This window comes from Euprymna scolopes, chromosome 23 (genome assembly GCF_053919585.1).
Source record: "Euprymna scolopes isolate OS-2025 chromosome 23, ASM5391958v1, whole genome shotgun sequence".
NCBI classification, from domain to species: Eukaryota; Metazoa; Mollusca; class Cephalopoda; order Sepiida; family Sepiolidae; genus Euprymna; species Euprymna scolopes.
In genome coordinates this window covers 117,884,456-117,902,540 of record NC_136504.1, presented here as the reverse complement: position 1 = coordinate 117,902,540, position 18,085 = coordinate 117,884,456, and the positions used below count along the sequence as shown (strand labels likewise).

General features: G+C 38.3%; 1 protein-coding gene across 1 annotated transcript in view; it reads right to left on the bottom strand.

Annotated features, from left to right (window-relative positions):
* LOC145246163 (synaptic vesicle glycoprotein 2C-like) overlaps nucleotides 1–18,085 on the bottom strand; it is a 72,388-nt gene that overhangs the window by 40,657 nt on the left and 13,646 nt on the right. Inside the window, exons 2-4 of the mRNA XM_080108032.1 lie at nucleotides 3,490–3,564; nucleotides 1,735–1,896; nucleotides 839–1,001 (exon numbers count right to left, since the gene is read on the bottom strand). Coding sequence (XP_079964158.1) covers nucleotides 839–1,001; nucleotides 1,735–1,896; nucleotides 3,490–3,564 — 400 coding nt within the window. The remainder of the gene's footprint in view (nucleotides 1–838; nucleotides 1,002–1,734; nucleotides 1,897–3,489; nucleotides 3,565–18,085) is intronic.

Here is an 18,085-nt window from a genome sequence, read left to right as displayed (position 1 = left end):
GAGATTTTGCGTGATTACTTGGCAATATTAACCGCCGCCGCCATCTTGCCATTTTTCTTTGGACGTGCTCGCTTTGCAGAGTGCACACCTCGAGCGTTTGTCAGGTAAGCCCGTCTGTTCGCAATTTATTACACATAATAGCTATGTAATTTCAAAATTACCATAATTAAATTTGGACTTATGTTTAGAGAAAGAGATTTGTTTGTTTTTAGAATTTATTATATTGTTACTTTGAGGGGAAGTAATTATAGTTATAGCTTCAGTTGTGCAGAGGCAACATGACAGAGCCTGGAGTATAAGACTTAACTTTTTTAAGGATAGTCTATTTGATTGAGAAAGGGGTATTATTAGAATTAAGTTTTTTAATTAAAGTGGTTAGAGAAGTTTATAAGCTCTAATTCCTATTTGGTTTTATCGAGCTTTTACATCTGGTTGAGATTACTTTATAAATATTAATTCTTTAATATTTATAATATACTTTAGTTTTACCATCTTGGATCATTTTGGTAAATTTAATTGTAATTTTTATTTTATTTTATATATAAGATTACTTCATTTTATCACGTAAATTAATATGCGAAAATATAATTTTATGCATAAATTTTTCAGTATTTACTTCAACAGTGCTCGATACATAGAGCTAGGTAGTAAGTTATAAAAATATATATGGCAATTAAGCTATATAGAATATTCCGCGTTTAATTCTTGTGAGAATTCGTCATAATTGGCGTAAACCTGACGAATTTTCACAAGAATGAAACACAGAATATATATATACACACACACACACACACACACACACACACACACACATTTCATTTTTTTTTTCAAAACTTACCCAATTCCACTAACGAGTCGACAGAGTAGAAAGAGCCAATAGGTTTGTGCAAAACTTGAAGCAAGTCCAGCCAAGCCATTTATTATTAGGGAAAAAATCAAAACACTTCGACGTCCATACTTATCTGCCAGGCTGCCCCACACGTAACCACCAAAGAGCATTCCTGTAATTTACGTATAAATGACAAAAGTTAAAAATAATGTGCCACAAAAGAAGATTTGGTTCTTGCCCAGAATTCCTCGATATTAAAAAACAAAAATTAAAAAAACTTGTATGATGTACATATCCCCAATGAAATGGAAACATCATATTCCAAAAATCACGTAAATTGACCAAATAGTTTTTTTTATAAAGAAAATCATTTTTAAGTGACTAAATCTTGCAAGTTTGAATTATTTAGTCATCTCTCTTTGTCTTTTTTTTTTTTTTTAAATTGTTTTTAAAATGTTCTTATTTACTTGCATCCTCGCAAAGGCAGACGTAGAAACAAAATCAATTTTTAGCGTGGGGAAAATCCAGCTACCCAGAAAGGGGCACTCTGGATAGAAACAAAAATAAAAGTGCCTTAGTCTTGATGGATTTCTCCTCCATTGGTCGAGGACAGAAAAAGTGAAGTGCAGTATCAGAACAGATACTACACTTTGTTCCTAGCCAAAAGGCCAAGCAACTTGTAATGTCTACAATTTCCCATCAATTACTTATAATCATTTAAGAAAAGGATTTTCTTTATAAAACAAAACTACTTGAATCAATTTATGTGATTTTTGGAATATGAAATTTTCGTTTCAACACAGTATGTACATCATACAGATATTTCATTATTTTAATATATTGGGAATTCTGAACAAGAACCAAAGATTTTGTTAAACATAGGAGTTACAAGTTAATAAACTTACCAACGAACATTCCTGCATTGAGCCATCCTTTCATTGGTGCACTTAGCTTCATGTCACAAGTGGCCGATGGAAGAATGAAGGATAAAGAAAGGGTTTCAATGGCGTCACTCGATACAGCCCAGCCGCATATGAGCAACAACATTATATGGTAACGACCACTACCTAAAAAAAAAAAAAATAAATAAAATAAAAATTTTTTTATTACTGATGTTATGAGGTTAGCTGATCTTTTCATGAATAAATGACCTACCAGACCCACCAATAGTAGCAGAAATTATTGAAATCATTAAATGTCTTGCAAAACGATGAAAACAAAATTTGGAATAGCATCGAAACTCAACTACAATTCAGAAAATGTGATTACTTTGTATTGTCGTCATTATGAAAACACATAATTCAGACTGCGTAAATAAAAGAAAATTAAAACAAATACATTTTAACTCGAAAAACCAGCAAGCTAAAATTTACTGAAGCGATACAATTGTTGACCACATTATATAGTACCAAAACATCTTTCTTCTACAAAAGTTGGAAATGTTTCAACTTTAAAAGAAGGTATGATGAGAACTATACAACTTTTGCAAGTTTAAAATGCAAAACTCAAAATATCATGCTTTAATTGTGCTCTAAACAGAAACATTCATTTCGAACATGCCCGTTATATCCTACTGTTCATTTTAGATCCTGGACCTTTCAGCTTGTGCGGTAATAAAACTTCTCAAATGCACTTGTAATGCTAGGCTATATAATGTGTTAACTTTGGTCCAAATCATCTGTTCCTTCTTTCATCAGATTATTTCAATTATTGGTACTTATCAAAGACATTCCGATACGAAACTTATCAAAGAACATTGGCAGTCACAAAGTACCTTCGTATGAAGTTTCATAAAAATCAACCCAGCCATTTTATAGTTCATAGGGAACGATCTCTCATACATAATAGTAAAGAAGAGATAAATAACTTCTTCTTTTCAATTTTACGCAAAGTTTCAATTCAATTTCTGCATTTTAATTTTATGCAAAGTTTCAATTCAAAAGTAAAAATTTATAAACAGTGAAAATAAACATTTACAAGAAAAAATAAATAAAAGGGTGTACAAGGGTGATAAATCCGGTTTTAGGTTAAACTATATTTTACATAGTGTAAATAATAATAGAATTTGAAAAATAATAATATATAACTTTGGTCAAAATATAAGATCAGAAAATCAATATTTACCAAGAGTCCAGTTCATTGTGAGGGCGTTTGTAATTGGCTTGTTTCTGGAATTCCTTACGACCAGATTTAATCTCAGGAAAATTGTCCAGAGTCATAAATAGTTGAAAGGCCATCCCAAAATAGCGTGCCTTCTCAGAGCCGATTTAATAACTGAAGTTATGACGCTATTAGCATTTATTTATAGTCATTGTGGATGGAATATTCTAGAATTTCTAAAATGGAACACTACGACTTGAAACTTTTGGGAGCCCTTAGAAAAAGAACACTTTTCTGTTCTATTTTTATAACCCTCCAGAAACACTTAAAAGGAATCTTTTTATTTTCTAATTATAAGCTAATGTATTTTAATATTTAATTTTATATATATATATATATATATATATATATATATATTATATATATATATATATATTAGTATTTATGTAAGTAATTGTAATTTTTTCATATTTTAGAGGAAACTGTCCTCTCATGACACACTTGTATTTTTGTATATACATTTTTAAAACATGTTTATTTTATAAAATTATATCACTTACCGGTTGCTTCTATGGCATCTTCATATGAAGTGCCATCCTTATTTTGGGGTTTTCTCTCTTGAGCATCAAAAATCGCTGGAAAAAAAAATGGTGATCATTTAGTTTAGTTTCTTTGTTCGATATCTTCACCCTCAAGTGTTAGAATGTAATAAAAGACACACAAAATATATAAAAAATACAACAAAAAACAAAAGAGGAAATAAGTTTTTCAACAGAACAAATGTATAGAAAGTTGTTCACAAAGGCACACAAAAGAAACTAAAATAGGATAGTTAATGAAGGTGTGACAGTGATTTAGGACAAAGAAAAAAAAAAAGGAATGACCAATAGAGATCAATATATTTAGAGTAAGGTTGCTGGCAGTTTTAGCAATAGCAATGGGTTTTGCGACAGTTTATAATGAGAATAGTTTACGGACAGTCTTCAGGGGAGCATATAGCCTCGTTAGAAGTAATTTGGGCTAACACTAATATTTCATCAAGGCAACCATACTTACTTTGTTTGATGTGATGTCTCCAAATGTTAGAAAGTAAAAGAAAAAAATATATAACAAAAAAAAAAAAGAAAGGAAATAAGTTTATCGACAGAACAAAGATAGAAGAATTTGCACACAAAGGAAACTAAAATAGAATTGTTAATCAAGGTGTGACAGTGATTTGAGACAAAAAAGGACTGGACAATAGAGGTCAACACAGGGTAGAATGATAAAACTTGGAGTTCTAATATTTTTGCATACTCTTTTGAAGATGCAAAAATATTAGAATATTAATCACCTGAATTAAACGAAAATGGTAAATGGTGCATTCATGGATAAAGAGTGAAACAATTTTATTACAGGCAAAACCAAATAACCTTGCTAGCAGCAAATAAAAACAATAGCTTAATCCACCTAGAGATCTGTTAATGATTAGTAAGACGAAGTGAGAAAAAAGTAAAAGAAATATCAATTCATAGCGAGCCGACCAATTTGAAATTGTGTAAGTAATCTATTATTATTTCTTTTTAAATTTCAGATTGAAATCCACCCACATGCAGAAAAAGCAGTAGGTGGTGGATAAGGATTGAAGCAATTTTATTACAGGCAAAAACCAAATAACCTTGCTATCAGCAAATGAAGACAATAGCTTAATCCACCTGGATCATCATTTTCTTCTGCATTTGGACTGTTTCACGATGATATTCTTTGCAGTAGTACCTATAGTAGGTTGAAATTACTTGCTATAAGGGCTGCACTCATACAGACTGCGCAGTTTTAGCCATTGTACATTCATCGGTATCATTTACTTAACACAACAAGAGTTGACCAATTCTGAAAGAAACAAGATCAGGCTGCTGAACAGTTCATCCATCACATGCCGTGACTTCACATACTCTGATCGGGAGATTAATTGGGTACTCTACCTTTCCTAAGGGTTTCACACTGGACAGCAGAGGGAAGGAGGTGTCTTACTGCTCCTGATGGTGGAAGTTAGGGACATGCAGAGGCAGGGGGTGCTAGGAGTGCCCAACCCCAGCCCCTTTTACTCTCATTTTAAAAGTGCCCTTTTCAGAGGAATGTATTATAGGCCTGTGCCCCAACAGAGACACCATTTATTTTTTTTCACTTGGGCACCTGCCATGAAAACGTTCTCTGCATATCACTGGTAGAACTGCATCCACCCCACCACCATTTATATGCAAAGAGATACCTCGTATTGCATGCACAAAATAAACTGCTTGTCACCGAAAATGATAAGCTAATTTGAAGTAACCCCCCCCCCCCCCCAAAAAAAAAAAGGCTAAGTCACATGATGTCGACAAACAAGAGAAAATTTCTAAATTTTATCAAAATAACTCAGATAATGAATGAAATATCGCAAGTTAAAGTCGAAAGGAATTTCACTATATTTACGTATTTTTGTATTCAAAGCAAATTGTTTTGTAGTATACTGATTAAACTTAAAATATTTTTGTATTCAAAGCAAATTGTTTTGTAGTATACTGATTAAACTTAAAATATTTTTGTATTCAAAGCAAATTGTTTTGTAGTATACTGATTAAAATAAAAATATTTTTGTATTCAAAGCAAATTGTTTTGTAGTATACTGATTAAACTTAAAATATTTTTGTATTCAAAGCAAATTGTTTTGTAGTATACTGATTAAACTTAAAATATTTTTGTATTCAAAGCAAATTGTTTTGTAGTATACTGATTAAACTTAAAATATTTTTGTATTCAAAGCAAATTGTTTTGTAGTATACTGATTAAACTTAAAATATTTTTGTATTCAAAGCAAATTGTTTTGTAGTATACTGATTAAACTTAAAATATTTTTGTATTCAAAGCAAATTGTTTTGTAGTATACTGATTAAACTTAAAATATTTTTGTATTCAAAGCAAATTGTTTTGTAGTATACTGATTAAAATAAAAATATTGATTCACCCTAAGATAATTGCTAGTGTGACCCAGTTTATGACTGCTAATGTTTATTTTTGATTGATTTTGGTATTTCATATTTGATAACCTACTTTTGTTTTCTTTTCTTTTAAGAGAGACAATATATGATCCTTGAAAGTGAAGCAAGAGTATCATAATAACCAACTGCACTTCTCCTGAATTGGCATAGTTTGAGACCAGTGTCGTCAAGCAGATGCAGGGTAGTCAGCTTACAAAAAGTGGACTCGCAACTTATTCCAACTGACTTCTACTAGAAGCAAAAGACTACAGCTTCCCACACCTGCAAAAATTGGCGATATAACACATACTCCTCATGACAAGATAAAGATTAAAAAAAAAAAAATTGCTGACAGCAAAGATAAACAGAAGATGCAGAGTGATAATTTCGGAATGTTTTGACAACAGTATCGAACTGTGATATCACTACTATTATATAAAAAGGAACTTTGTGTGCGGATTCATTCCCTATGGACTAGAAAATGGCTGGACAGATTTTTCTGAAATTTCACACCAAGATACATTACATATCTGGCAGTGTTCTTAGATAGGTTTTGTACCAGAATGTCATTGATAAGTATCGATAATCAAAATAATACGATGAAAGAAGGAACAGGCAATTTTGACCAAAGTTAACACCTTACACAAGTGCATTTGAGAAGTTTTATTACCACACAAGCTGAAAGGCCCAACATATAAAATCAACAGTAGGTTCTTTGATATGACAGAGGCATGTTCAAAATAAATGTTACTGTTTAAAGCACAACTGAAATATTATACTTGACTTCTGCATTTTAAACTTTAATTGAAGCCATCTATAAATATAAAAGCGAAAATGTATGTATGTGTGTTCGCTTTTTCTGTGTGTCTACAAAAGGCTTCTTTCAGAGAAGCGGTCGCTTGCTTCACAACTTTTTAAAACTTTTTATATCACATATAAATCGTAATATCTCACTGTGGCGAAAGCTGTGAAAATGAGGGCTTACCGTTCAAACGACCTAGGTGTGCGTGTGTGCTTTGTCATCGTTGCAAAGCTAGGATAGGAAAAGAATTCCAAGATGGCGCCGACGGCGTTTTGTAATGGTATGATCTCGGAAACTCTCGCAAAATCTCGTGCATATATGCAAATCAGTTGGTCTTCGACAACTATAAATTCAGGTCGTTTTGGAAGGCAAGGAGGGAGGAAAAAACGGCCGATTGGTAATTGTGTATGCTGGTTCATGTTGGTGGCGTGTCACCATGTCTGTGTGTGTGTGTACTGATCGAACCGCTTTTCTGTCCCTTGGACTTTGAATTTGTTTAGATTGGACTTCAACTTCAAGCTATTTCGGTATGGACAAGTTCGACCTGAAATTGATCCCAGAATTTGATGGCTCCCCGGACGGACCTTCGGTGGTCGAATGGCTAGAGAAAGCCGAACGCGTTTGCCGGTTGTGCAAGATAAAGGACCCAGCTATGGTCATCCCGCTTAGGCTCACCAAGGGGGCCTATGCCGTGTATCAGCAGCTCGGGGATGATGCGAATATGGAACAAATTAAAGTGGCGTTGTACGGAGCATTTGGAGTGGACCCTTTTGTTGTCTAGCGGCAATTTTCTGGACGGCGGCTTGGGCCAGGGGAGACAGTGGATGTCTATCTGGCCGACCTGAAGAAGCTTGCCGCCCCCTTCGGGGGTGCAAGCGACCGTATACTGGCGTGCGCCTTTCTGTCTAGGCTCCCAGAAAGCGCCAGTCGACTGCTGCGGGCATCAAGGCTCAATGAGCTTGGATTAGAGGAGCTATTGGCTAGAGCCCGAAACATCATGAAGGACGATGAGGAGCCAGTTGAGGCATTGGAATCGCCTGTAGAGGGCCGACGATGCTATAAATGTGGCGGCCCCAACCACTTCGCCAGGGATTGTAGAAGTGACGCGAAGGGCACCCCGAATTATGAATCACAGAAGCGGGTGCGTTGTTACCGTTGCGGCAAGCCATGCCATTTAGCTTGGGCATGTCCGGGAAACGAGCAGGGGGAGGAAATCGCGGCGCCAGCACCCTCCCCAAAGTAGTCGTGAATGTGGACGGGCGCAAACGCTCAGCGCTGGTTGATACCGGGTGCACCCAAACCCTGATACGCAAGGGATGTTGCACCGCATGGAAGGAGCGAAAGGTCCTGGTACTAACCGTTGGCAGAGGTTCGTTAATGTGTAGTGGGGTGAGCGAGGTTTACGTAAGCATTGGCAGTGGTCCTCCGGTGGCTGTGAAGGTGTTGCTGGTCGACGGGGAACTATTGGGGTACGACCTTCTTCTTGGAATAGATTCCATTACACGGCTGGGCGGAATCACCATAAACGGCGCCGGTGATGTGAGGTTCTCCCAACTTGAGACACCGGTCTGCGTAGCCATCACTCTTGATGAAACTGACTTCCACGCAAAATACGACAGGGGCACGAACGCCTGGACCGTGTCGTGGAAGTGGTCGGGTGACCAGCCATCAGTGTCCCTGCGGAATCGGCTGGCGGAGTATCCTCCTCCCGCACATCTTAGGGGGCAGTACGAGGCAGAGCTCCAGGTTTGGAAGGACAATGGCTGGCTGGTCCCGTACCTGGAAGACGAACTTGGGCCCCCAAAGGGGTTGATTCCCCTGATGGCTATCAGGCAGGAGAACAAACAAAAAGTCCGACCCGTCATGGACTACCGGGAACTCAACGAGCACGTTGACCCGCACATGGCGGGTGCAGACGTCTATGCACACAAACAGAGAGTGGCGCAACAAGGTGCGGACGCAGCAATATTGGATTTGCGAAGAGCTTACTTGCAGATACGCGTCGAAAAATCGCTGTGGCCGTACCAGATGGTCAAGATTAAAGGGACACGTTATTGCTTGATGAAGCTAGGGTTCGGCCTGAACGTGGCCCCAAACATCATGACAGCAATCATGCAGGCGATCCGCCATCAGGACGAAACCGTGCAACAAGCGACATCGTCATATATCGATGACATCTACGTGAATGAGAGCCTCATGCCTGCACAGAAGGTTAAAGAACACTTCAAAAGCTTCGAGCTAATGTGCAAGGAGCCGGAGCAACTGCGAGATGGGACAGGCTCGCGGTGGATGTGACCCACCACAACGGCGGGGATTTTTTGACGATGATTGACTGGACCGTCTAGGTTTGCGTTGTGGCGGCCACTTCGCCGGGAACTGGAAAGTGTCTTCCTTGAGCGTTGCCCTCCTTCCGAAATACTGACTGACAACGGCACCGCCTTTGCTAGCGGGCAGTTCAAGCAGTTCACAGACGACTGGGGTGTACAACTACGATTTTGGTGCGCCCATGTGCCTAGCAGGAATGGGATCGTGGAACGGAACCACTGGGCCATCAAGACCATTGCAGCTAGGAAAGGGTGTACGGTGCCTGAAGCGCTATACTGGTACAACGTCACCCCTAAGGACGATGTTTCGCCCTCTACCGCGCCGGTTGAGGCGCTGCACCAGTACCATGTCAGAGTGAAAGGGTTAGAAGCCAGCCCTATACCCGAGCCAGAGGCGACACGAGATAGTATCAAAGTGGGAGACGTCATCTGGGTTAGAACCCCCGTGGCAGATGCACCACGCGCTATGGAACCGGGCGTGTTACCGAGGTGATCAGCCCGCAAGCCGCGCGGATTGCTGGGGTGCCCCGACACGTCAGGGACCTGCGAGCGGCATCACAGGCGCAGCCGCGCTCGGTGACAAAAGAGAAACAAGTTCCACGACCAGTGAACCATCATTCTGGTATACGTCGGCTTCATCAGATGACGACAGCACTGAAATTGGCAGCCTCTGGTTCACTGATTCCCAGACCGCGGAGGGGAGCTCAACTGAAGACGAGGCTCCCTGTCTGCCCCTCCATAGAAGCACCCAAGAAGGAGGTCACCGCCTCCCTGCCCCCTCTGTGATAATGATATTGGGGGGAGTGTGGCGAAAGCTGTGAAAATGAGGGCTTACCGTTCAACATACAACATAACATTAGCGACTTTAATTTTCTCTACCGCTCTCCCTCGACCCAGGACTGCACCATAATAAACAAAGTCTCTGACAATATAGACACAGCACTCTCCCTTGACACTAGCGCACAGGTACATGTATTTGGTGACTTTAATGCTCACCACATAAACTGGCTTGGATTCTCTTCTCACACAGATACAGCGGGCAGCACAACACATAGTTTTGCTATATCTCACTCCCTATCACAAATGGTTACGTTTCCAACCCGTTCCCCTGACAAGCATCACTTCTAGATCTGTTTCTGACTACAGTTCCCGAGGATTGTACAACAAATGCTGACAGCCCACTCGGGAACGCTGACCATGCAGTGATAATGGTAGAAATCGTCCTAAATTCTAGACCCATAACTGAAGAGCTAGTGCTCAAAACAATCAGATATTATAAAAAGGCTGACTGGGAAGCCATCAGAGATCTTATCAGAGATGCCCATGGGGAAATATTTTTTCTCTTCCTGGTGAACAGTGCGCAAATGAGACCACTGAATGGTTCAAAACGGCAATTGAAACACATGTTCCCATGCGGAAATTTTATAGCAAGCCCTACTCTCCCCAATGGTTTACTTCGACTTGCACAACTGCCATTGCTCAAAGGCAGCATGCATACCGCAGATTTAACCGACATAAGTCCAGTTCAAACAAACAGAAGTATATAGAGGCTAGAAGTAACGTTAAGAAAGAAATAGCGACAGCTAAGAGAGAATTTACTGAAACCACTAAAAAACGCATCGAAGCACAAAAATTAGGAAATCATGACTTCTGGAAAATCTACAACAGTGTAGTAGATAATGGGCAATCAACAATTCCCCCGCTAACCAACAATCACGAGGTTGTTTGCTCAGCAACCGACAAGGCTAATATGCTTGCCAGCCGGTTTGCCTCAAACTCCACACTGGACCCTACCAACCACCCCCTGCCTGACTTCCTTTGCGGACAGACGCCACGCTAGACGATCTAAAAATCACCCCTGCTCAGGTACACGCTATCATAAAAAACCTTGACACTTCAAAAGCATGTGGACCTAATCTCATCCCAGCTGTGCTATTAAAAAAGTGCTCAGCCGAAGTAGCCCCAGTTCTCTCCAAAATCTACAACAAATGCCTTAATGAATCATGCTTTCCGGGCTATTGGAAAACTGCTTCTGTGGTACCAATATTCAAGAACTCTGGCGAAAGAACTGACCCATCAAATTATCGCCCCATTAGCCTCCTCCCACTTTTCGCCAAAATATTTGAGACTATAATTAACCAGGCTCTAGTCCAGCACCTTACAGATGCTAAACTTCTGACTGACAAACAATATGGACTTAGACATACCCGCTCCACAGCTGACATTCTCACTGTAATCTCTGAAGTATATACCATTCACTGGACAAAGCGGGGAGGGCAGAGCGGTAGCTCTAGATATATCTAAGGCTTTTGACAGGGTATGGCACAAGGGTCTCCTCAGGAAAATTAAATCATACAGTATCACTGGTAGAATACTTAACATAATTAGGTCCTTCTTAGAGAAGAGAAAAATCCAGGTTGTCCTCGACGGTCGTACGTCTAAACAGTGGGATATAAATGCGGGAGTGCCTCAGGGGTCTATCCTTGGACCTCTATTGTTCCTAATATTTATTAATGACCTCCCTGACAAAACTGCCTCTGAGATGAGTATATATGCTGATGACACTACACTCTATAACAGGCATGACAGGAAAACAAATGAACACATATCTAAAGAAATGGTAAAAACACTAGAGGATGACCTCCAATCTGTAGTGGAATGGGGACATAAATGGATGGTCACATTCAATGCTGCCAAGACTAAACTAGTTTCCTTCAATAATTACAAGAACCCTTCTCTGCCACCAATAGCAATGGCCAGTGACTCCCTGTCCGAGAGTACATCTTTCAAACTGCTTGGCCTAACGTTCACAGGAAACATGAGTTGGAACAATTATATTGAAAACATTGCCAGGGCCGCTGCAAAAAAGGTAGGCTCTCTCTACCGTGCTAGAAAACTACTGACACCTGAAAGTATCCTGTACCTCTACAAGGCCACCATTCGACCATGTATGGAGTATTGTTGTCACATTTGGGCTGGTGCATCTGCTACTAATCTCTCACTCCTAGACAAGGTTAAAAAAAGAGTCGCCAATCTGATAGGCCCTGAACTGGCATCTAAGCTTCAGCCTCTGTCCTATCGATGAAACGTTGCATCCCTCTGCCTGTTCTACAAATACTTTAATGGTGAATGCTCTGACGAACTGCAGACACTTGTGCCCCCACGATGTAGACACCCTCGACAAACCCGACAGGCAGCTAAATCCCACCCCCACACAGTAGAGATCCCTAGATGCAAAAGATCTTTCTAGTCCAGTAGTTTCTTCCCCAGAACTGCTAGACTCTGGAATTCCATTCCAAGTTCCTGCTTCCCCAACTGTACTGACATGCAGAAGTTCAAGTGCAACGTGAACCAACATCTTGCTGCCCAAATCCCAACATAGCGCCCCAGTAGTTGCTGCCCCTGATAGTAGCCCCCTACACCAAAGTGGCAATTTGCCTTGTTTGGGGTGAAAAAGTAATAAAAAAAATAAAAAAAACACCTAGGTGTGCATGTGTGCTTTGTCATCGCTGCAAAGCTAGGATAGGAAAAGAATTCCAAGATGGCGCCGACAGCGTTTTGTAATGGTATGATCTCGGAAACTCTCGCAAAATCTCGTGCATATATGCAAATCAGTTGGTCTTCGACAACTATAAATTCAGGTCGTTTTGGAAGGCAAGGAGGGAGGAAAGAATGGCCGGTTGGTAATTGTGTACGCTGGTTCATGTTGGTGGCGTGTCACCGTGTCTGTGTACTGATCGAACCGCTTTTCATTCCCTTGGACTTTGAATTTGTTTAGATTGGACTTCAACTTCACTCACAGTTAACGACGAAGGTTGCCGGTCTATTTAATTTGCTCGATTTCGGGAAGATAAATATTCAACATTTGTCGTTCGCCGCATGTGGGTTAGTCTTTTTCCTATAACATCTTGAGGGGGGGGGAGCATTCAGCAGTAAATGAAATCCCGCAGTCAAACTTAACCTCATTAAAACGAGCACCTGCTAAATCCAAGTAATTAAATAAATTAAAACACGTTTCCGTTAGCATCTCGCGGTGGGGCAATGGTTAACGTCGCACGTTTTTTTTTTTCACACTTTAATTTACAACTTTGCCTCAACGGTTCGGGTTCGATCCTCATACTTACTTTTTTTTTTTTTTAACCCCCACCCCCGGAGTTTCCACACACACCTCCAAACACCCGGGCAACGCCGGGTACCCCTCGTTCAATCAAAAGTGGGCGATTTCACCGATTTCGATGACAATGAAAATATGGAAGTGTGACATATTCGTTCATCATCATTCAATCCTAGGCAACGTCGGGTCTTTCTGCTAGTAAGTAATATAAGAAACCATTGCTACAAATAAATGACCTAATGAACTTCTATTCCCACATCTCAATTCCATTTCAGTATCTTTATTCGATATTTTTAAAACTGTTACATGATAAGGGCTGTCCCCTTTTCATGTAAGTACAAAAATAGAGAGATTTAGTTAAAATGAAAATGAAATAGAATAGACGAAATTCGAACCTCGTAATTTAGGTTTAGAAATAGATTACGAGAGAGAATTAGCAAATGGAATGTAAAAAACAAACCATTGTTTAGCTTAGAGATAAAATAGTTTCAAGAAAAGAATGTGCATTGTCAATTTTGTTATAAAATTCAATTGAAAGAATGCAACTATAAGATAATTTAATAAACATGTTTTTAACATATTGGAAATATAGGTTACTAGGAATATAGGTTAAAATTCCTTTTGTAAACAAAGGAAAAAGTTTTGGACACGCATTTCCAGAACACGTGAAAGAAGACACATGTTTTAACATGTGTATGACATCATGGAAAATGGGAAGATCTTGATATAGTTAGAAACTTTAGAGTTAAGCGAGAGAGACAGACGATAGTCTGGGTCCAGACATGGGAGTCGAACGTCTAGAAGCGAGACGGTCACTTTTGAAACATTAGAATGTGAACCTTTGAATTCCTGAAAGCAAAGCCACCGGCCGGTCCATGGAAATAAACCCATCATGTGTTTTTATAAACGTCGTCTCTGTGTTGTAATTCTACCAAAAAGGTAAAGTGGAAATTGTCATTATATGTCTTCTATATCATGTGGTTTAAAATGTCTTTACAAACACATCTCATATCTACAATGTGAACACTAAGACTGTCTCACTGTTTCCTCACTCCACTACACTTCTACTGAACATTTTTATATATGAATCATAACACGAACAATCTCTCTTACAACATCTCTCTAATAAGACTTCCCTGAATAACAACGAATAAGAACAATAAGAATAATGAGACCTATTATATATAACAAAACTATCAGTGTTAATTATAGAAAATACCACAAGTGAAAATAGTGAAATTTAACTTGTGATAACTCATTAATTTTTTTATTTAATTTGGATGGAAACAAAATGTAATACGACAGGTGTTCCAAAACTAAAGCCTCCTATTTTTTTTTTTTTTTTTTTTTACTAAAAAAAAAAAAAACTAAAAAAGTTGAAGAGCTACAAAGATGAGAATGACACCATTAAAATGAGCAATATCTTGTGCTCCATAATTTATTTTTCTACATAGTCACCAACATTGTCAATGCACTTCTGATGCCTCGGACGTAAAAGTCCAGAGCATGCTTTATCACACACACACATCTGTCACCACTCTGAAATCAATAAACCCATTTAACCATGCTGACATGAACTACATTGGATTTGTAAACGTTCAACAGGCACCAGCAAATGCTGATCGATTCAATTTTTTTTTCTGCATGGAGGAATTCAGTGGTGCATCTCTGCTTCTGACACACATCCATGATAGGGGTTGCTTACTTAGAGTCTCACACCATCAATATCTGCAGCAGAGAGATGAAACTTTCAGGTTATGAATGCATAAGTTCAGTCATCATAACGATGCAATATTAAATCCCTTCCGATTCATTTGTTTGGAATAAAAAAAATGGAGGCATTACTTCTGGAACGTCTCTTGAAGTTGTATTTTCTTGCGTCATTAACACTTTATGACCCGGTTGAACTAATTCGTTCAGCTATAAATAAATGAATATAGCGGCATAAAGTGAGAATTAATTCAAACACGCCTTGTACGTATTAGTTCAGTATCTGGGTAGATGCCAGACACCTCCAGACTGCAACTGTCCATTGCTTACATTCAGTATGCTGCCATCTAAAATTAACAATACATATCGTTTTTAATCATTTACATCATAATTTAGGTCAAAGGGTTGGTATTTATTTGCTCCCCCACCGAGCAAATTAGGCACAAGGCCGATTTTTAATGTGAGGAGTGAAGGGGAAATGGAGACCAACTCCCCGGGGAGTAGGGGAGCTGGATAGTAACAATTGGTATGAAGGGTTGCCCCTACATTGACTAAGGTCTTATATGTGGGGTTGCCCCCACATATGGTCTTTGAGATTCATGCCTGGCCTCGCCAGGCCGGGCGAAAGGGTTATGAACGTTTTTTTGTTTTTTTTTGGAGAGGAGAGGGTCAGGTTATTTTCAGTGATTTACTTTTTAATGTTGATGCTTTTCAAATCAACACATTGCTCAATAAGTCCCAGGCCTAACTAATAAAACAGCATTTAGACAAAATTCAGCTATATGCATCAACATCTTGAAAGAGAATATACCTTCTTTTTTTTTTTTGGTAGAACTATTAGTCTTTGACTTCAAAATAGACTATATATATATTCTCTGGTGTGTTCTTTTGAAATCTGCAAACAGATCTGTAGAATAAGGAGTGGGGAGATAGGGGGGGGGGCAAAAGAAATTCAAGTGCAATTCATTTGCTTGTGCCATCATTATGACCGACTTATGACACAACTTCTGACTTGATATGACACAAAAAGGTCCTTGGTTCACATCCCGGTTTTCAACATCATAACCAAACACACCCTTCAATCACAATAAGATGTTCTCATTTAGGAGCAAAGTGTAGTATCGGTTCTGATATGACACTTCACCTTTTCTGACCTCAATCAGTGGAGGAGATATCCTTCTAGATTGAGACAATTTTTATTTTCGTTCCTATTCAGAGTGCCCCTTTTTGGGGTGATGGATTTTCCTCACATTAAAAACCGACCTTGTGTCTAACTCTGCCCTTGTGGGGAGGCAAGTAAATAGGAACATTCACCTTTTGCATGACAACAGGAATAACTCGTTTTTGGTAAATGTAAATTACTGCAACGTGAAAAAGACCTGCTAGGATTTTTGAGATTTTCTATCGAGATTCAAATTGAAGTTATTAAAATAAAACATGCCCCCCCCCCCAAAAAAAAGGGGAAAAAGAAATAAAAGCATAAAAAATTTAATTAAAATAATACAAAACAAATAAAAAACAAAATAAACTATTAAAAAAAAAAACAAAAAAAAAAAACAGAACCCAGTTAACATGCAATACTTTTTTTTAAAACCTTTTTACTCCAAAACAAGGAATATTGGAGCATAAGAGGCTAATACTTAGGATTGTGTCTTACAAGGGACTGTGGGGAGCTTTGCAGCAAGATGACTGTTCACACTACATTTAAACTTCTGCAGGTTAGTACAGTCAGAGAAGCAGGAAACAGAGAAGGAATTCCAACATCTAGCAGTATGAAGGAAAAAACAATTAGGCTTTCTACTAGCATTTAGGAAGCTCAACAGTGAAAGAATAAGATTTTGTTGCTTGTCAAGTTAGTCAAGGCTGTGGAGACACATTAATCTGAGTCTTGCCCATAGCAAAAACACGGACGCAATGACCAACACTTTCAGTTTTGATATTATCGCCCCTTTTGCATGTTTCAGCCAATAGGTGGCAATATCAACTTTCTCTCCCCCCTTGAGTGGCATGCAACTGGGCATACATACCAAGAGTGTTTTAGACATGCAACTGATTCTGTAATGAGATGAACTTTTATGTACTATCCAGCTTTATCAAGGTAAGCCCAGTTATAAAATATGCTTAAATATGATATTTAATTTATGCAGATTTTGTATATATTATTATAGTCAATTTTCTATCGATTCTTATATATTATAAAGTTATTATTTTAAAAAAAAAAAAAAAAAATGTATCCATATAACTTGGGTGCATTCCACAATGATTAAATTAACAAATAATACTCATCTCAATAATGAATTCCAATTAAGTAATATAAATATATATATATATATTTTTTTATTTACCAGTGGTGAAAAAACCGGAATAGAGTGCTCAATGTGTAGCCAGAGCAGTATATAAGAAATTTATTACTGCGAGTCCAGAATGAGTTTACATATTGTTTCAACTAGAGGAAGATCCCCAAAGAGAGGAAATATCCAACTAGCATCGTCAGAGTCCATCTATGAATTCTGACGATGCTAGTTGGATATTTCCTCTCTTTGGGGATCTTCCTCTAGTTGAAACAATATGTAAACTCATTCTGGACTCGCAGTAATAAATTTCTTATATATATATATATATATATATATATATACATACATACACACACATAAACTTGAGTTCCTTCAGCTAGTTGAAACCGAAACCAAAAGGTCTCAAGAATTCTTAGTAAAATTATTTATTACAAGAAATGGAAAATCATAATTCAATGACAGTCACTCGGAAGGAATAAAAAGATGCCACTCATCGAATAATCACGGCAACCCATTTATTAAGCAGGAGTAGAGACTCCCTTTAAATGCCCTCTTTCGTACAAACATCAGCGGAGAAAAGACGTATTATTCCATCTCTCTATTCTTAACTTGAAAGGAGCCATCACTCAAGATGTTAAAAGGACTTTTTTGGACTTCTTAAAAAGCCGCAAACACAATTGTTTTGCAACCTACATATTTTACGTTTGTATTTTATGTTTATATTAAATACACTTTTTATTGTTCTCCGACTTGTATTTGTGTTTCTTTTTCGTAGGAGTCCAAAGTCTGGTCGAAACCCAACAATATATATATATATATATATATTACTTGTTTATTGTTATATAAACATGCTCACATACCGCTGCTACAAATAGCCACTTGTTTCAATCAAACAACAGATATCATCAGGCAGCGA